A 21,109-nucleotide genomic window follows, 5' to 3' on the forward strand; every position below is an offset into this window, starting at 1 on the left:
TTTTTGTGTGTGTTAGAATTTTGTTCTACATCCTTCTCCAGCTCTGTCTAGAACCCTCTGTTGTGATCCCGGTCAGAGCAGTCAGTGGTGGTAGCCGGGTACCATCTAGTTGTACTGGACTCAGTCTGGTGGAGGCCTTGGTAGCTGTAGTCCATTAGTCCTCTGGACTAGTCTTTTCCTTGTATCCTGTTCTATGCATTCTCCCTTGCTCCCGAAGGGGTGAGACCAGTGGAATATCTTAGATGGCTGCTCACAGGCTTTTAAGACCCCAGACACTACTCACCAGGGTACAATGTAGAACACTGTCTTTATAAACTGTTATGCCAACTGAGCTAGAGGTTCCCCGAGACCATGGTCCCACAGGCCTCCGCCCAGCAATTCAGTCCCTCAGGGAGTTTGGATGTGTCTATGGAGCTTCCATGACCTTTCCCTGTACAAGTTGTGCTGGCTTCCCCAGTATTGTGTACTGTCTCACCCTTCACCAAAGATACCACTTATCTATTGCCTATTTAGTATTCCCCCCAACCTCTCCCATCCCTCGTAACCAACAAAGATTGTTACTTTTTGTGTGTAAACTTTTTCATGAATTTTTACAACAGAGGACTCATACAATATTTGTGCTTTTGAGATTGACTTATTTCACTCAGCATAATGTCCTCCAGCTTCATCCATTAAACGTTTGTTTTTTTAAAAAGCATAATCAATAATACGACAAATCAGTAACTTGCATGATAGCAACACTCTTTTCATTCATTCATTTTTTAAACTGCATGTTGAAAGGCAGTAAATATAAAGCACATATTAAATGTTTTAATTTTCACTCTTTTGTTAATCTGATCTTCCTTAATCCAAACCACTACAAAAGGGTCTGTGGGTTTACATTAAAAAAACAAAACACCAAATCAGTTGCAGACCAGTCAATTCCAACTCATGATGACCCCAAGTGTTTCACAGTAGAACTGCAGTCCACAGGGTTTTCAATGGCTGTGATCTTTGAGGCGCCTCTGGGTGGATTCTAAATGCCAACCTTTCAGTTAGTAGTCGAGCACTTAACTGTTTGCGCCACACAGGGACTCCTGGGTTTACAAAGAGCTATTGAAAAGGAGACTTTCTTTAATACTTACTGAACAACTACTATACTTTTCATGACTCTGAATTTTAAAGATGCAGTCATGTACCTACTAAAGATAAGTAGGAAAATGGCTATCTCTAAGACTTACAAGATGATTTTGAGATCCCTTTTTTTAAGAGCTAAACCTGAGCTCCAAAGAATTGGGTCAAAGGGTGCCTCCGTCGACCGAAGATACACACAATAAACACTGTTAATAATGTGAAAAATGGAACAATTTAGGGCTTTTTCATCAAAAAGGGAATCAAAGTCCAAGGTTACTTTTTAAGGAAGATATTGAGTTAAGAACAGCTAAACAAATGTTCCACATTTGAAGGGGAGAGAGAATGTACTAATACCTACTCTTAAATCCTTGGTCACCGATTAGGATAAGGAAAAATCCCAGCTACTTATTAAGGGAAGTACACATCTATTCTATAGGCAAGTTATTACCGTGGTAAGTTAAGATAATGGTGCTGCCAGGACTTGTAGTGAAACAAAATAAAGCATCTTTTTCTAGATAAAAGGTTTGAATAACACTCTCCCGAGTTTATGTAAAATAAGTTTAACAAGTCGGGCAAGTCTCTTGTGGAACAGTCCTATTTTTTCCTTCAAGGTAAGTTATAGAGAAGTCTTAAGAAATCTTTACAAAAGAAAGAATGGGTAATATACGCAGAATTTGTTATGGCTTCTGCATCTTCATTTGTGTGTAAAGATCCTGTGAAAATTAAGTAGAACCATATTTCTGACACCTACTTAAAGATGTCTGGTTCTGATTAGTAAAGATTTATGCATCAAATCATTTTGATGCACCTAGGTTTATATATTCTTTTGACCAACATCATGAAAACATTAATATTTGGAAAAGTCTATGGTCACAAATCAAAATAAAGGGAATCAATCCTTGTAGAGAAACAACCTTTGATCTTGGCTTCAGCAAAGTGATCTACAACAATAACAATCAGTCGCTGTCAAGTCAACTCTGACTCACAGAGACATTATGTGTGTCTGACTAGAACTGTGCTCCCTAGGGTTACCAGTGGCTAAATTTTTGGAAGTAGATCGCCAGGCGTTCTCTTCTGAGGTGCCTACTAGCGGACTCAAACTTCCAACCTTTCAGTTAGCAGCCAAACATGTTAACCATTTGCACCACCCAGTGATCTAAGTACTTAAAACAACAGACAACTTCCAACCTCCAACACACACATACGCCCCTGAAATCCCCTATAGGATTATATATGGAAATAATACTTTACCTTTTTAATTCAGAAAGCCTGGACTCAATAGTTTCTTGTTTTATTTGAACCTTCTGGGCACTACTCATAATTTTTGTTAAATCTTCCTGACGAATTTTATTTTCTTCTGGTTTTGTAGATGAAACCTTTTCAAAAAGCAAATTTAGAAAGTATAACAAATATCAAACAACATGACTGTAATCAAAGCTTTCCTATTATAAGAGGTTTCTGTAGCCTGTTCAGGAAGAGAGATCTGGTTCCTAAGAGCCCAGGATAGGATTCTAGGGAAAGAATAAACTTCATAGCTTAAAGGCGGAGGAAGCGAGGAATAGTCTAACACATACGTACACATATACACAAATATACATACATATACATACATATATATATTTATATACATATATTACATATGTATATTTTAACGTGGAGAGTTTTCCATTAGCAGGAACCTCTTAGGGGCTTTTTTCCCCTTTCTAACAATTTGTAACTCCCTCAAGTCTCTTTATTATCACATTCCACATTTAATTAAATTTATGCAGCAGTAACTGCAAGCTATGCCACTTGCTTTTCGTGGTCTACTATCCTTTTTATCTCCTCCCCTTTTATGAATTTAGTAAAAAGATCTTATTTTAGCAAAATACAGCACTCATTCAAAAGTGTATTACTGAGTGCCTTCTATGTGCCAGGAACTTATTCTGGCACTTGCTTATACAGCAAGAGCTACTGACTTCAAGGGATCTGATATTCTACCCTGCTGACATTCTAGCAATGCCTTAATTCATGTTAACAATCACTCACCTTTCTTTTAATATTCTCTAACAAGTCATCCTGGCCTTGTTTAAAATAAGGATGCTGAAATTCTACCGGACCATCTCGTTCCTGCTTTATAATTCCAGAGTCAATATGTACTACTTTACGAAAACCATCTGAAAAAGAATCAAAGTTCGAACAACTGAAATGGACTATGGTAAAAAATTAATGTGCTAATATGAAGGTACTTCCTTTATCATCCTAGCAGAAAAAAGTGGTTTAATCTGTGGTTGACAGCAGCACTCCAAGTAAACTGCTGTCCATACTCACACATATTCAGTTGCCTCACAAAGCTTGCCATATTATTGTGCTTGAAGTATTTGGGAAGAATTTCTTTTGCAAATCTTTGTTCATCCAAAACCAGAAAACTTTGGCCATTCTGAAACAAAACCGAAAAAAGTCAGTTAGTTAAGGCACTCTGACACATGGTGATATGAACTCAAAAACTGTCCAGGGCAGTCCTTCCATGATCCCTGTAAACCAACATTCTAGTCCTGTTAATGGCAACAAGAAAGAATGCTAAACTACAGTTAAGCTTTTTTGTCAACTTTAAAAGTTTAGGAGTATGTCTCAGACCAAAAGCTAGCACTATAGTCCATAATGAAATGTTAGAAGAATTTACATAAATCAGAAACAAAGAGAAATAAATTATGCAGCCAGCATAATCATTTAACATTGTTTTATAGTCAATGCAATTAGACAAAATCAAATAAGATAAATTTTGAAAGGAAGCAGCATTTTATCATAATTTGCAATAGATATAATTGTATCTTTGTACAATCAACTGAAACTTTAAGAGAATTCATAAGATGCTGATTGCTAAATTAATATGAAGTCACTAGTGTTCCTCCATAAACAATTTGAAACTAAAATGGATTAAAAGAGCCCATTCACAATAGAAAAATACTAGGTATCTAAAAATAAATTTTAAAAATTTAAAGGACCTTTAAGAAAATATTAAAACAGAGGGACACAAGGGAGACAAATGCCTTTTTAGAAAGTTGTCCATTTTCTTCTTAAATGAACTGTTTTGGATTGAACTGTAGTCCTCAAAAAGTTATGTTAAAGTCCTAACCCCCTACCTGTTTGGGAATAGGAGTTTCTTTTCTTATGCTGGTGATGTCATATCAAAGTAGGGTAGGTCCTAAATCTAATCCCTTCTGAGTGGTCTCTTATAAAACAGGAAAACAGCAGACATGGAGAGACACGCACACACAGGAGAGACACCATGTCATGTCGAAAGCACACGCCATCTATAAACAGCAAAGGAACACCAAGGAGAGCCAGCAGCCATCAGAAACTAGCCGAGAGGCCTACAGAAGGAACAGACATAGCTGAGACCCTGATTTGGAATTCTGGCTCTCAGAACTGTGAAAAATAAATTTCTGTTACTTAAAGCCACCTACTTTGCTATATTTTGTTATGCAGCCCTAGGAAACCAAGACATTAACCAATACATTCAATTCTCTCAATTGAAAAAAAAAGATTTTTGGAGAGGAAGTTAAGAGGTAATACAGATATTAGCTATTAAAGTTCATCTGTAAAAATAATTCTCTAGTAATTGTCAAGAAACTACTGAAAATGATGTGGGTGGGGATTAACCTTAATTTATAGAGGTGACAAAATCACAGGGTTTAGAAAAGTTGGTACTAAATGAGAGTCAAACATGAATGGATAAACCACAGAGAACAAAAAGAGAAAACATTTTTGAGAATTTAATAGGTAGTAAATAAAGATGGCAAGCCAAGAGGGAAAAGGAAAAGGATTATTTAATAAACTTTCCAGTTGAAAGGAAAAAAAAGAACCAAAAGCTCAATGCTAACTCACTGCTACCTCACTTTTCACAACCAAGTTCTTAGAAACACAAAGCCATATAGGTAAAAATTTATAAATTTATTCATGGACTCTGTTAGCTGCCTATCGTATCTCCAGTCTCCTCCACTTCTTTACTAACAAAAACAATTTTGTTTGGTGCTATAACTATATTTTTCAGTCTCCCTTGCAAGTAAAAAACAAACAAAAAAACAGGTGCCTTTGTGTTGACTGACTCATGGTGACCCCACGTATGTCAGAGTAGACCCCATATATGTGCTCCATAGGGTTTTCAATGGATGACTTTTTGGAAGTAGAATGCCAAGCCTTTTTTCCAAATTCCCCTTGGGTGGCCTCAAAGCTCCAACCTTTTGGTTAGCAGTCAAGCACATTAGCTGTCCGTGCCACTCAGGGACATTCCTGGGCAAAGCAAAGCAAACCAAACCAAACCCACTGCAGATTCCAACTCATAGTGACCCTAAAGGACAGAGCAGAACTGCTCCATACGGTTTCCAAGGCTGTAATCATTACAGAAGCAGACTACCACATCTTTCTCCCATGGAGCAGCTGGTGGGTTCCAACTGCCGACCTTTTGGTTAGCAGTTGAGCACTTAACCACTGTGCCTCACCCTCACCCCCACCTCCCCGTGCAAATAAGGGTAGCCAAATAACACATGTCCGGCAAATAAGATATAAGCAGAATGTACTGGGTAGGGCTTTCAGGAAGCTCCTAAATGGGGGGGATCAAAGTGTCAAGTTTCCACTCCCACATTTCTCTGCTTGGAACTAGCAAATGGCTAGAACTCTAGTTTCTATTATGTGAGGTGGAGGAACTACGTCTGGCTGAACAAGCCAGAAGGTGCCTGGGTATCTTCACACGTTTAAGTGAGAGAAAAATATACTTCTATCTTGTTTAAACCACATGTTATTCGGATTTCTATTACCTATGTCTGAATCTAATCCTACACAATAGAGTATTTAAAAAAATAAATCAATGAGATAGAGACTATTAGCATAATGGAAAAATATTTTTGTGACAAAGAGTAACTGTATTAATTAAAAACTTCCAACAACTCGATAAGATGAAAAACCCAACGGAAAATTTAGAAAAGACTCCATCCAATTCATAATTGAATAAATACACACCCAAACAAATAATAGCAAAATTTAAAAATGTCTGAAAATAACCAATGTTGGCAAGTAGGTAATAACTATACATACAAACACATATAAACAAATGTATATATCTTTTACTCAGGTAATTCCACTGCAAGGAACTTAATTCAAAGGACAGAGCTACACAAATGTTTAAAAAAAAAAAAAAGAGGAAATTCATTCTAGCTGTTTACAATAATAATAAAACCAAACAAAAAACAACATATCTCACTGAGTTAAAACGACTGTGATGTATGTACATATATTCCCTTACTAAACCATCTGTACTTGTGCATACACAGAACATTTCCAGAAATAATTCACCAAAAAAAAAAAAGAAAAAGAAAAGAAAGGGCTCAACTTCTCTGACAAGTAAGTTATGGATTGAAATGTGTCCCCCCAAAAATGTGTATCAACATGACTAGGCCATGATTCCCAGTATTGTGTGGTAGTCCACCATTTTGTGATCTGATGTGATTATCCTGTATGCTGTAAATTTAAGAGATCTGCTGCTAACCAAAAGGTTAGCAGCTCAAATCCACCAGATGCTCCTTGGAAACCATATGGGGTAGTTCAACTCTGTCCTATAGGGTTGCTATGAGTTGTAACTGACTCGACAGTACCTAACAACATGATGTTAATGAGGCAGGATTAGAGGCAGTTATGTTAATGAGGTGGGACTCAATCTACAGGACTAGATTGTATCTTGAGTAAATCTCTTTTGAGACATAAAAGAGAGAAGCAAGCAGAGTGGAGTAGGACCTCATACCACCGGGAAAGAAGCACTGGGAGTGGAGTCCTTTGGATCCAGGGTCCCTGCACTGAGAAGAGCTCCTCAAACAGGGTAAGAATGATGACAAGGACCTTTCCCAAGAGCTGACAAAGAAAGAAAGCCTTTTCTGGGAGTTGGTGCCCTGAATTTGAAATTCTAGACCCCTACATTGTGAGAGAATAAATTTGTTTGTTAAAGCCATCCACTTGTAGTATTTCTGGTATAACAGAGCTAGATAACTAAGACAGAATTTAGTACCGAAGAGTGGAGTGCTGCTCTAACAGCTGATATGTGGAAGCAGTTTTGAAACTGAATGGGTAGAGGCTGGAAGAGTTTTAAAATTTCTAACAGTAAAAGCCTAGATTGCCTTGAAGAGACTGTTGGTAGAATTATGTACATCCAAGACAATTCTGGTGAGGGCTAAGAAGGAAGGGAGGAAAGTTGTAACACTGGAGATGGCAGACGGTGAGCAGCAGAACCAGGAGTCTAGCAACAGACAGTGCGGGAGCCAACCCATGGAGTTAGAGAGCTGAGTGCCTTGAGGCCGAGGCTTCATCGAGGAGTGAGGTGCCTCTAGGCACTTATCAGTGGAGCTAGGCTTGCGGACTCACGGAGGAAGATCTAAGTGCCTTTGTGCTGAGGCTTACTGGTGGAGTGGGGTACCTCCAGGCACTTATCTGTAGAGCTAAAGAGCTGTGGAACACTTGCCCGAGCAGGGCAGACACCAGGCTGGCCCAAGGGCCCAATAGGCTGAGAGGCCAAGGAACCAGGAAGCAGTAGCTGAAGAGACAAGGAGCACAGGAAGCAGAGCTGCCTTGGTCTCAAAGGGTAGGGCCACAACCTCTGGGGTCTCAAAGGGGGAAACACAGCCTGATGGATCTCAAAGGGTGGGGCTACAGCCTCCTAGGTTTAAACAGTCAGATCTTCACCAACTCGGTTCTGGAGTGTGGGGCTGCCTTTCATGAGTGCCAGTGGGATGGGGCTGGGTATACTATCCGAAGTTGACGGGCGGGGCTACCATGCCCAAGAGGCAGAAGAAGGGTGCCTGCTGAGCCTAAGTGGGTATGGTCACCAATCAGATAGACTAGGAGAATGTGGTCACTCAAAGCCGAGGGAGCAGAGTTGCCTTTCTAGTGGGCTTGGAAGGCGGAGCTCAAGCCCAGGGCTGAGGGGCCTCCACTCACAATCTGGAGAGTGTGGTCAACACCCAGAGTCCGGAGAGCAGGGTCACTGTCTAAATGGTCTCAGAGAACAGGATTATTTTCAAGCCTTGAGAGCTAATATAACATGTTCTGCTGACTTGCTTGGTGCCTGTTGCCCCTTCTTTCTCTGCAATTTCTCCCAATGTCTGATTTGTGCCTGTTTCATCATTGTAGTTTGGAAGCAAGTTACATGTATTCTAGACTTCACAGATGAAGAGTAATTTCCCCCCAGGGCACTTGGAGTTGATTTAAAACTTTTGGGATGATATGATAAGGTGAATGTGTTTTACATGTGACAAGCACATGAATTTGGGGGAGGGATCAAAAGGTGGAAGTTATGGATTGAACTGTGTCCCTGAAAAACGTTATGAACATGGCTAAGCCATGATTCCTAGTATCGTGTGGTTGTTCACCATTTTGTGGTATCTGATGTGATTATTCTATGTGTTGTAAATCCTAACCTCTATGATGTTAATGATGCAGGATTAGAGGCAGTTATGTTAATAAGGCAGGACTCAGTCTACAGGACTAGGTTGTATCTTGAGTCAATCTCTTTTGAGATACAAAGAGAGAAGTGAGCAGAGAGGAGTGGGACCTCATACCACCAAAAAAGCAGCACTGGGAGTGGAGCACATCCTTGGACCCTGGGTCCCTGCACTGAGAAGCTCCTAGACTGGGGTAAGATTGATAACAAGGACCCTCCCCCAGAGCCAACAAAGAGAAAGCCTTCCCTGGGAGCTGGCGCCCTGAATTCGGACTTCTAGCCTCCCAGACTGTGGGAGAATAAAATTCTGTTTGTTAAAGCCATCCAGTTGTGTTATTTCTGTTATAGCAGCACTAGATAACTAAGACAAGTGGGAATGGCAAATACAGGGAAATGCAAGGGACATTTTTACATCCTTCATCCTTCCTTATATCCTATTATATTATTTGAATTGTTACACATAACAATAAATTCCTCATTTTATTTATTTCTTATTTCTTACTTTATCAGGGATACAGAGGATAACATGATGGTTTTCCTCAAAAGAACAGTGTGAATCTATCAAAACCATTTTTAAAAATTACTTGTACTTGCAGTCTACATAGTCCTTGGAATACCAAGTTTCACTAATTTAGCAAGAACCATAAACATGTTTATTATCTGTATACAGGTAGTCCCCTACTTATGACATATTTGAGTTACAACAAAACACTTATGATCATCCTTCTTTGTATAACTTATCGTTAGTAATATGTACTACATACAATGCTGCAGCATGTAATTTGCTGATGTCATCATATCTGTAAGTTTGCAGGTAATGTTTCCAACCCCTAAAGACAAATAAAAATTGGATTTGTAAAGATACTGATGACAAAAGGCAACAATAATGAAAGCTTAAAAAAAAAAAGGGGTATTCGACTTCCGTCAGAACTGTCATCTGAACAGAACCCGTCCTTAGTTGGAGACTACCTGTATTGAATCTGCTGGAGCAGTATGGTGTGGTTAAACCCCAGTGTGGTACAAATGGAGATCTACTTCTGAAAGGTCAGCCACTGAAAACCCTATAGAGATCAGTTTTACTGTACATGCATGGAGTTGCCATGAGTCAAAGTTGACTCGATGACAACTGACGCTGGTATGGTGTAGCTAAAAGAATTTAGGATTGAGTTTCAGAAGAACAGCTCTACCACTAGCTATGAGAAACTGGGTAATAGGTTGCTCTCCGTGCCTTAGTATCCTTGGCTGTTACATAGGACAGCCAAAATGTTCTCTCAAGTTCCTTCCAATTCTGATATTTTATGAACCTATAATGTATTGATCATAACCCACTTAAGCCTTTGTCAGATCACTGAAGCTACTTCCTTGATCATTTTAGTTACTTTTCTGTGAAAAGATTGGCCAGTAATACAAAATTGTACCCTTGGATTTCAAAACTCTTAGAAGGATTACAAGTCACAGTTATTTATCTACATCTAATTTTATTCTGTAATAAGTGTCACCAATCTTTGTGATGGATAAAAGTTGGTTTGTTCCTTAGCTGGACTTTCAATACCGTTGGTCATTCTTTTCACTCAGTGACCAAGTGACTGTTTTGAACTCTTGCACATCTCAAGACCTAAAAACCACTTTGATTGTTTACTCTCAGCAAGTTAACTTAAAGTACAAATCAGCTGAAGACTGACTAGCTTAGCAGAATTTCTTCATCTTTGTCTTAAATTTTCTCCAAAATTTCACCCATTTCTTGCTTTCCTTAATTCTATTGCTTACTTCCACTCTATCTACCGAGCCCTTTCCTCTTGGCCTACAGCTATATATGCTCAAGTCTCTCTGGTAAAACTTTCCCTCTACCCTACTTTCCAATCTAAATCTACCCTCCACATCTGTCATTTCCTTCATGGCAAAATTTAACAAGCAGATACTTTAAATTCCTCTTCTTCAATAAGGACCATTCACTTACTATTACTAAAAAGTGGCTTGGTTCCTTCATGCTACTGAAACCACTTTTCCAAAATAACAAACAACGAATTCAATGCCTTCTTTCAGTCCTGATCTTCCTACATCTCTCTGTGTCATTTCATTTGGCACTACTGATAATCCTGTCCTTCCTTAAAATGCTCTACTTTCTTGGCTTTCACATGATACTCTATTGGGTCTCCAATCTCTCATACTTCTTTCAGTTTTCTTCCAGCTATCAATAAAAGGTAGGTGTGTTTTCCAGGTTTCTGTTGTTGACCATGACATCTTTTACACTCTTTCCTTAGGGAATCTCATCCACATCAGTGTATCTGATTATTGACTTTATGTATGATGATTACACATCTACATCTCTGCCCCAACTGCCTCAAATCTCACACTTCATTTTACAAGTGTTAGCATTTTTTCACAACGTTTTTTAACTCAATATGTACTCAACTCACTGTTTATTTTAAACCCTTTTCCTACTCCTCTGAAATCAACCTTTTCCTGTGTCCTTCATCCTGGCAGTCCCCTTTCCCCTCTAGGTTATCCATTTGAATTTGACATCAAAAACAAAAAGATAAATTAAAAATTCTCATTTCAAACAGCTAGTTAAGGGGAAAACATTAAAAAACATTCCCTTAAAAATTAAGAACAAGGTAAGAACTCCATGATCACTACTTCCATTCAATATTGTAACCGAGGTCCTAGCCACCGCAAAAAAGAAAAGTTGAAGGCATAAGTTCCTGAAAAGAAGAACAAAACTGTCTCATAGATGCTATGGGACAAAACTATCTCATAGATGCTACAGAGAAATCAGTAAAATCATTAGCTCACTGGTTTATGATCAATATAAAAAAGTTAACTGCATTTCTAGTTACCAGCAACAGGTAGAAAATGTAACTTAAAAAAAAAAAAGACACCACTTAAAACATCTGTAAGATACCTAAGAAAAAATTCTACCGAAGATGTGTAACACCTAACTACAAAACACTACAAGATGTGCCTTGTTTATGGAAATACTCGATATTTTAAAAATATGCATTTTCCCTAATCTATAGTTTCAATGCAAATCCCAACAAGGTTACTTTTTCCTTTTTAAAATGGAACTTAATTTTAAAATATATATGGAAAAGCAAAGACAACAATAGTCAAGGCACTCCTGAAGAATAAGTTGCCCTACCAAAACAGACATTTTATAAAGCTATAATAATTAACTACAGGTTCCTCCTCATGAGCACAATTAATTGTTCTGGAATTCCCACTCTTTGCAATGTTATCCATAATTTGTTATGACTCACACAGTCGAATGCCATTGCATAGTAAACAGAACACAGCTAAACATCTTTCTGGTATTCTCTGCTTTTAGCCATGATCCATCTGACATCAGCAATGACCTCCCTCATTGCATGTCCTCTACTGAATCTAGCTTGTGTTTCTGGCAGCTCCCTGTTGATGTACTGTTGCAACCTCTTTTGAACGATCTTCAAAATTTTTCTTGTGCGTGATATTAATATTGTTCAATAATTTTTGCATTCACTTTTGTTTGGAGTGGGTGCAAACGGATCTCCTCCAGTCAGTTGGCCAGACAGCTGTCTTCCAAATTTCTTGGCATAGATGAATGAGCACCACCAGCACTGTATCCGTTTGTTGAAACATCTCAATTGGCATTCTGTTCATTCCTGAAGCCTTGTTCTTCACCAATGCCTTCAGTCCATCTTGGACTTCCTCCTTCAGTACTATCAGTTCTTGATCATATGCTAGCTCCTGAAATGGCTGAACATCGACCAATTCTTTTTGGTACAGTGATGTCTGTGTATTCCTTCCATCTTCTTTTGATGCTTCCTGCGTCTTTGCATTTTTTCCCATAGAATCCTTCAATATTGCAGCTCGAGATTTGAATTTTTTCTTCAGTACTTTCAGTATGAGAAATGCCAAGCATGTTCTTCAGTACTTTCAGTTTGAGAAATGCCAAGCATGTTCTTCCCTTTGGTTTTTCTAACTCCAAGTCATTTCACGTTTTGTTATAATACAAGAAACAGTCGTTTGAACAGAGCAAGGGCATACTGCGTGGTTTAAAATCAGGAAAAGTGTGTGTCAGGGTTGTATCCTTTCACCATACTTACTCAGTCTGAGCAAATAATCTGAGAAGCTGGGCTGTATGAAGAAGAATGCAGCATCAGGATTGGAAGAAGACTCATTAACGATCGGCGACAAGCAGACAACACAACCTTGCTTGCTGAAGCAAAGAGGAATTGAAGCACTTACTGATGAAGATCAAAGACTACAGACTTCAATATGGATTACACCTCAACATAAAGAAAACAAAAATCCTCACAACTGGACCAATAAGCAACATCATGATAAACGGAGAAAATATTGAAGTTGTCAAGAATTTCATTTTACTTGGATTCACAATCAATGCCCATGAAAGCAACAGTCAAGAAATCAAATGACATATTGCACTGGACAAATCTGCTGCAAAAGATCTCTTTAAAGTGTTGAAAAGCAAAGATGTCACCTTGAAGACTAAGGTGTGCCTGACCCAAGCTGTGGTAGTTTCAGTTGCCTCATATACATTGGAAAGCTAGACAATGAATAAGGAAAACCAAAGAAGAACTGACGCCTTTGAATTATGCTGTTCGCAAAGAATATTTACTATATCATGAACTGCCAGAAGAATGAACAAATCTGTCTTGGAAGAAGAACACCCAGAACTCCTTAGAAACGAGGATGGTAAGACTTTGTCTCATGTACTTTGGACATGTTATCAGGAGGGACCAATCCCTAGAGAAGTATATCATGCTTTGATGTCTTAATCATCTAGTGCTGCTATAATAGAAATACCACAAGTCGATGACTTTAACAAAGAGAAGTTTATTCTCTCACAGTCCAGTAGGCTACAAGTCCAAATCCAGGGCATCGGCTCCAAGGGAAGGCTTTCTCTGTCGGCTCTGGAGGAAGGTCCCTGTCATCAATCTTCCCTTGGTCTGGGAGCTTCTCTGCACAGGAACCTCAGGTCCAAAGGACGCGCTCTGCTCCCGGCGCTGCTTTTTTGGTGGTATGAAGTTCCCCTGTGTCTCTGCTCTCTTCTCTCTTTTATATTTCAAAAGAGATTGGCTTAAGATACTATTCAATCTCGTATTACCTCATCAGTATAACTGCAGCTAATCCATCTTATTAGATCATAGTGATGGAACTTACAACACATACGGAAATCACATCAAATTACAAAATAGTACACAATTATACAATACTGGGAATCACGACCCAGCCAAGCTGACAGACATTTTGGGGGGACACAATTGAATCCATGACATTCCACCCTTTGGCCCCCCAAAATTCATGTCCTTGCAACATTCAAAACATATTCATATCATCATATCACAGCAAAAGTCTTAACTCCAAGTCCAAAATCCAAAAATTCCTCTTCATCTGTGAAATCCACAAGTTATCTGCTTCCAAAGGTACAATGGCTGAACAGGCACAAGCTACACATTTCCATTACAAATGGGAGAAACTGGAGGAAAAGAATGGGTAACAGGCACCAAGCAAGTCAGCAGAACACATCAGCCCTCAAGGCTTTGAAAATAATCTTCTGTTCTCCTCTGAGACAATTTACACAATAGCCCTGCGCTCCAGACTCTAGGTATTGGCCACAATCTCAGGATTCTGAGTGGAGGCTCCTTGGCCCTGGGCTTCAGCTCCATCTTCCAGGCTCACTGGGACAGCAACTCTGCTCCCTCAGCTTCAGGCGCACCATTCTCCTAGTCCATCAAAGTGACAACTCCACCCTTAGAAACAGCAGAGGCCATAGCTCCACCCTTTGAAACCCCTGATGTCACGGTCATACCTTTTGAGACTGAGACAGCTCAGCTTCCTGTGTTCCTTATCTTTTCAGCTTCTGCTTCCTGTAGCCTCTTGGACCTTGGGCCTCACACCTGCATCTGTCCTGCCAAGACAAGTGTTCCAAAGCTCTGTACCTCCACCGGTAAGTGCCCAGAGGCACCCCACTCTGACAGGAAGCTTCCTACGCACAGGCACTCAGCTCCCACACTCTACAGGTCAGCAAGCCTAACTCCACCGATAAGTGCTTGGAGGCACCCCACTCCGCCATGACGCCTCCTGAGCACAGGCACTCAGCTCTCTTGCTCCCTGGGTCGGCTCCAGCACTGTCTGGCACTGGTCTCCTGGTTCTGCTGCTGCAGGTTCTCTGCTGCTGCAGGTTCTCTGCTGCTGCAGGTCTTCTGCCGCTGCCACTCCTCTATCTATTCACAGTTTCAAAACTGCTTCCATGTTTTAGGTATCCGTTAGAGCAGCATCCCACTACTGATACCAAGTTCTATCTTGGTCATCTAGTGCTGCTGTAACAGAAATACCACAAGTGGATAGCTTTAACAAAGAGAAGTTTATTTTCTCAGTCCAGTAGGCTACAAGTCCAAATTCAGGGCATCAGCTCCAAGGGAATGCTTTCTCCATCGGCTCTGGAGGAAGATCCATGTCATCAATCTTCCCTTGGTCTGGGAGCTTCTCTGTACAGGAACCTCAGGTCCAAAGGGTGCGCTCTGCTCCCAGCACTGGTTTCTTGGTGGTATGAGGTTACCCCGTGTCTCTGCTTGCTTCTTTCATATCTCAAGAGACTGGCTTAAGACACCATCCAACCTTGTATACCTCATCAGTATAACTGCTGCTAATCCATTTTATTAGATCATAGTGACTGAATTTGCAACACATAAAGAAATCATGTCAGATTACAAAATGATATGCAATTATACAATACTGGAAATTATGACCCAGCCAAGTTGACAGATATTTTGGGGGGACACAATTCAATCCATAACACTTGGTAAAGCAGACAATCAACAAAAAAGAGGAAGACCCTCAATAAGATAGATTGACACAGCAGCTGCAACAATGGGCTCAAGTATAACAACGACCACGGGGACGGCACAGGACTGTGCAGTGTTTTGCTCTGTCATGCACAGGGTTGCTATGAGTTGAAACTGACTCAATGGCACCTAACAACAGCATAGTAATAAATGAAGTTCTTGGTGGTATAAAAGGTTAAAACACTTGAGCACTAGCTGAAAGGTTTATGTTTCAAACCTTCACAGAAGCGCCCTGGAAGACAGGCCTGACAATTTGCTTCTGAAAGGTCACGGTGTTGAAAATCCTATGGAGTAGTTCTATTCTGCACACAAGGTCACCGTAAGTCGAAATCAACCTGATAGCCACTAACAACAACACAATAATTATGACAGTGTGATACTAGCACAAGAATAAGTTGCCCAATGGAAAAGAATAACACACAAAAAAACAAAACCACAATAGCTATATGAAATTTTCATGTAACACAAAGGTAGAAGTGTATATCACTGAGAAAAGAAAAACTATTTAATAAAGGGAGTAGAACAATTAAGTATTTGTATGGAACACATGAAACTGGATCTCTCCTCCCACACACAAAAAAATCAATTCTAGGTGGATTAAACTTACACATGAAAAATAAACTTAAAAAAATTTCAGAAGAAAAGGAGACATGGGAAAGTATCTTTCCTTGAAACAAGCAAAAATATAAAAACAAAAAGCATAAATCACAAAAAAGACTGGTATATTAAGCAATACTAAAATTAAGCACCACTACTTTTCAGAGGCGGGGCCAGAATGGCAGAGTAGTCAGACGCTTCCAGTGTTTCCTCTTACAATAAAGACCTGAAAAAACAAGTGAATCAATCATATATGACAATCTAGGAGCCTAGAAGATCAAAGGCAAAGTTGAAGAATCAGACTGAGTGGCAGGGGGAGGGAGATATGTTTCAGAAGCAGCGAGAAGTTGCCAGACCTGACCTGGCAGGAGCCAGAGACCTTCAGGCCAGATCAGCTCGTGGTGTGCAGTTAGGCAAGCAGCAGTGCTCGGGAGGTGTTTTCCACATCGGGAGAGAACCACCAGCAGAGAGTCTACTCGGCCATCCAGAACCAGTGACAAGCTGCCCTCAATAGGCGAAAGCTAAGTACTTGAGTCTGGTCTACCATGCAGATCAAAAACACCCCTCTTTGGGAAAATCTCTCCCACTTGGTGACCAACTACCTGGTCACCTGAAAACTGAATCCGTACAAGAAAATCAACAGAATCCTGTGCTCACATACTTACTAACAGATTTAATCACCTGGAGACAGGACGTTAGACCTTCAAAGGCACCAATAATCAAAAGCCCACACAAGCAGCCTATCTGGGCATAACAAAACAAAACAAAACAAAACAAGAACCTAGGACAAAATAAGCAAACATAAAATAAATACAATAAACTATTGATGGTGCAGAAACAACAGTCAATATCAAATCATACTAACAGGCAGACCATGATGGCTTCAGTAAGCTCCCAAGATACAGATTCAAGAAATTTTCAGGAGAACAAGAATTTCTTGGAATTACCGGAGGCGGAATACAAAACATTAATATACAGAACTCTTCAAAAAATCAGGAAGAAGACTGAGCAAAATGCAAATCAATCCAAAGAACACACAGAGCAACAAAGGAACTTAACAGGATTGGAAAACAGGATAAGGGCAAATTTAACAAGCTGCAAGAATCCATAGAGAGCAATCAGAAATCCAGAAGATTAACAATACAATTTCAGAATTAGACAACTCAACACAAAGTCATAGGAACAGTCAGAATAAGTGAGATTGAAAATAAGGCACCTGACACCAACTTAACCTGAATAAAAATCAAATAAAAAGAATTTACAAAATGGAAAAATTTTAAGAATTATGTGGGAACCTATCAAGAGGAATAACCTATGAGTGATTAGAGTACCAGAATGGGGAGGATGACAAAAAAAAAACAGAGAATTGTTGAAGATTTGTTAGCAGAAAACTTCACTGATATCATGAAAGATGAGACGATATCTATCCAAGATGCTCGTCGAATTCCACATAGATCCCAAAAGAAAGTCAACAAGACATACTATAAACAAACTTGCCAAAACCAAAGATAAACAGAATTTTAAGAGCAGCTAGGGATAAACGAAAAGTTATCTACAAAGGAGAGTTAATAAGACTAAGCTCAGACTGCTCAGCACAAATCATGCAAACAACAAGGCAATGGGATAACATACATGAAGCCTTGAAGGAAAAAAAAAGAATTATGTATCTGGCAAAACTATCTCTTAAATATGATGGCAAAATTAAGACATTCCAGATAAACACAAGTTAGGGAATTTGCAAAAACCGAAACAAAATTAAAACAAATACTAAAGGGAGTCCTCTGGTTAGAAAATCAGTAACATCAGATAACATCCCAAGACTAGAACACAGGACAGAGCAACCAGACATCAACCCAGATAAGGAAGTCACATAAATAAAGCTAAAACACAGAAAACAGGTAAATGGAGATGTCAATATGTAAAAGATGACATTAAAACAAAACAGAAAGACTAAACAATGCAGATATAGATTTTTCATATGGAGAGAAAGTCAAGGGAATATAAAGAAATAAAAGACTGGTTTAAACTTAGAAAAATAGGGATAAATTACCAGGTAACCACAAAGGAAACTAACAGTTCTACACATCGAAATAAAAACAGGAAAAATATGAACACTCAGCAAATAAAAAATCAACAACAATGAAAAACATGAAAAAATACATAAAGAAAAAGGACTCAGTACAGAAAATTAAGTGTAAAAAAGAAACTGTGAACACACAAAAGAAGACATCAAAACGACAGCACCAAATTAATACCTATCAATAATTACCTAAATGTAAATAGACTAACTGCACGAATAAAGAGACATAAAGTTGCAGAATGGATTAAAAAAACATGATCTGTCTATATGCTGCCTACAAGAGACACACCTTAGAGTTAAGGACACAAACTAAGACTCAAAGAATAGAAAAAAATGTATCAAGCAAACAACACTCAAAAAAGAGCAGGAGTGGCAATATTAATCTCCGACAAAACAGACTTTAAAGGAAAATCCACCACAAAGGATAAGGGAGTACACTATATAAAGATTATTGGATCAATACACCAGTAGAACATAACTACAATAAATGTTTATGCACCCAATGACAGGGCTCCAAAATACATAAAGTCTAACAGCACTGAAAAGATAGACAGACAGTTCCAAAATAATTGTAGGAGACTTCAACACACCACTTTTGGTGAAGAACAGAACATCCAGAAAGAAACTCAATAAAGACACAGAAGAGCTCAATGCTACAATCAGCCAACTAGATCTCATAGACATATACCGATCATTCCACCCAACAGCAGCCAAGTAAACATTCTTTTCCAAACCACATGGCATTCTCTGGAACAGACCACATATTAGGCCATATAACAAGACTTAACAGAATCCAAAGCACTGAAAAATTACAAAGCACCTTTTGTGACCATAAAGCCATAAAAGTAGAAATCGGTAACAGAAAAAGTATGGAAAAAAAATCAAACACATGGAAACTGAACAACATCTTGCTCAAAAACTACTGGGTTACAGAAGAAATTAAGGAAGGAATAAAGAAATTCACAGAATCAAAGGAGAACAAAAACACATCCTACCAGAATCTTTGGGACACAGCAAAAGCAGTGCTCAGAGGTCAGTTTATACCAATTAATGTACAAATTCAAAAAGAAGAAAGGGCCAAAATCAAAACATTAACCCTACAACTCGAACAAGTAGAAAGAGAGCAGCAAAAGAAGCCCTCAGGCTCCAGAAAAAAGGAAATAAGAATTAGAAAAAAATTAAATGGAAATAAAGAATAGAAAAACAATAGAAAGAGTTAACAAGACCAAAAGCTGGTTCTTTGAAAAGATCAACAAAATTGATAAACCATTGGCCAAACTGACAAAATAAAAACAGAAGAGAAAGCAAATAACCCGTAAAGACATGAGAGGGGTGACATCACAACAGACCCAACTGAAATTAAAAGAATCATAACAGAATACTTTGAAAAACTGTACTCTTAACAAATCTGACAACCTAGAGGAAATGGACAAATTTCTAGAAACTCACTATCTACCTAAACTAACACAGAAGTAGAACAACTAAATAAACCTATAATAGAAAAAGAGGTTGAAAAAGTAATTTAAAAAATCCTAACCAAAAAAAAAAAAAAAAAAAAAAAAGCCCTGGCCCAGACGGTTTCACTGGAGAATTCTACCAAACATTAAAAGTTAACACTACTACTACTAAAGGTATTTCAGAGCATAAAAAAGGATGGAATACTCACAAACTCATTCTATGAAGCTAGCATAACCCTGATACCAAAACCAGGTAAAGACACCATAAAAAAGGAAAATTACAGACCAATATCCCTCATTAACAGTGACGCAAAAATCCTCAACAAAATTCTAACCAATAGAATTCAGCAACATACCAAAAAAATAATTCACCATGATCAAGTGGGATTTATACCAAGTATGCAGGGATGGTCCAACATTAGAAAAACAATCAATGTAATCCATCACATTAATAAAACAAAAGACAAGAACCCCATGATCTTATCAATCGACGCGGAAAAGGCGTTTGACGAAGTCCAATACCCACTCATAATAAAAACTCTCGACAAAACAGGAATAGAAGGTAAATTCCTCAACGTAATTAAGGGCATTTATACAAAGCTAATGGCCAACATCATCCTAAATGGAGAGAGTCTGAAAGCATTCCCCTTGAGAACGGGAACCAGACAAGGATGCCCTTCATCATCACTCTTATTCAACATTGTGCTGGAGGTCCTAGCCAGAGCAATAAGGCTAGAAAAACAAATAAAGGGCATCCAAATTGGTAAGGAAAAAGTCAAAAAATCTCTATTTGCAGACGATATGATCTTATACACAGAAAACCCCAAAGAATTGACAAAAAAACTAGAATTCAAAGAAGATTTCAGCAAAGTATCACGAGACAAGATAAACATACAAAAATTAGTTGGATTCCTCTACACCAACGATGAGAACTTGCAAGAGGAAATCACCAAATCAATACCATTTACAATAGCCTCCAAGAAGATAAAATACTTAAGTATAAATCTAACCAGAGACGTAAAAGACCTATACAATGAAACCTACAAGACACTCCTCACTCCTCAAGAAAACAAAAGAGAGCTGCCTAAGTGGAAAAACATACCTTGCTCATGGATAGGAAGACCCAACATTGTGAAAATGTCAGTTCTACCCAAAGTGATCTACAGATATGATGCAATACCGATCCAAATTCCAACGGCATTTTTCAATAAGATGGAGAAACAAATTACCAACTGTCTCAGTCATCTACTGCTGCTCTAACAGAAGTACCACAGGTGGATGGCTTTAACAAAGACAAGTTTATTTCTTCACAGTCCAGCAGGCTACAAGTCCAAATTCAGGGCATCAGCTCCAGGGGAACGCTTTCTTCATCGGCTCTGGAGGAAAGTCCCTGTCATCAGTCTTCCTCTGGTCTGGGAGCTTCTCTGCACAGGAACCTCAGGTCCAAAGGACGCACTCTGCTCCCAGCACTGCTTTCTTGGTGGTATGAGGTTCCCACGTGTCTCTGCTCACTTCTCTCTTTTATATCTCAAAAGAGATTGCATTAAGACAC

At 38.9% G+C, this 21,109-nt stretch overlaps 1 protein-coding gene across 7 annotated transcripts in view; it reads right to left on the bottom strand.

Moving 5' to 3' along the window:
* The window catches only part of HSF2 (heat shock transcription factor 2), a 53,061-nt gene that overhangs the window by 20,656 nt on the left and 11,296 nt on the right, over positions 1-21,109 (bottom strand). For 6 of the 7 annotated variants that reach the window (XM_023737178.1, XM_023737176.1, XM_023737174.1 and 3 more), the window contains exons 2-4: positions 3,424-3,532; positions 3,142-3,269; positions 2,365-2,489 (exon numbers count right to left, since the gene is read on the bottom strand). In XM_023737178.1, the coding sequence (XP_023592946.1) occupies positions 2,365-2,489; positions 3,142-3,269; positions 3,424-3,532 (362 nt within the window). Of the gene's footprint in view, positions 1-2,364; positions 2,490-3,141; positions 3,270-3,423; positions 3,533-9,342; positions 9,383-21,109 lie in introns of those variants that run through there. The other variant, XM_023737179.1, reaches the window with a different exon arrangement.

This window comes from Trichechus manatus, unplaced genomic scaffold (genome assembly GCF_000243295.1).
Source record: "Trichechus manatus latirostris isolate Lorelei unplaced genomic scaffold, TriManLat1.0 scaffold00098, whole genome shotgun sequence".
In the NCBI taxonomy this organism is placed as follows: Eukaryota; Metazoa; Chordata; class Mammalia; order Sirenia; family Trichechidae; genus Trichechus; species Trichechus manatus.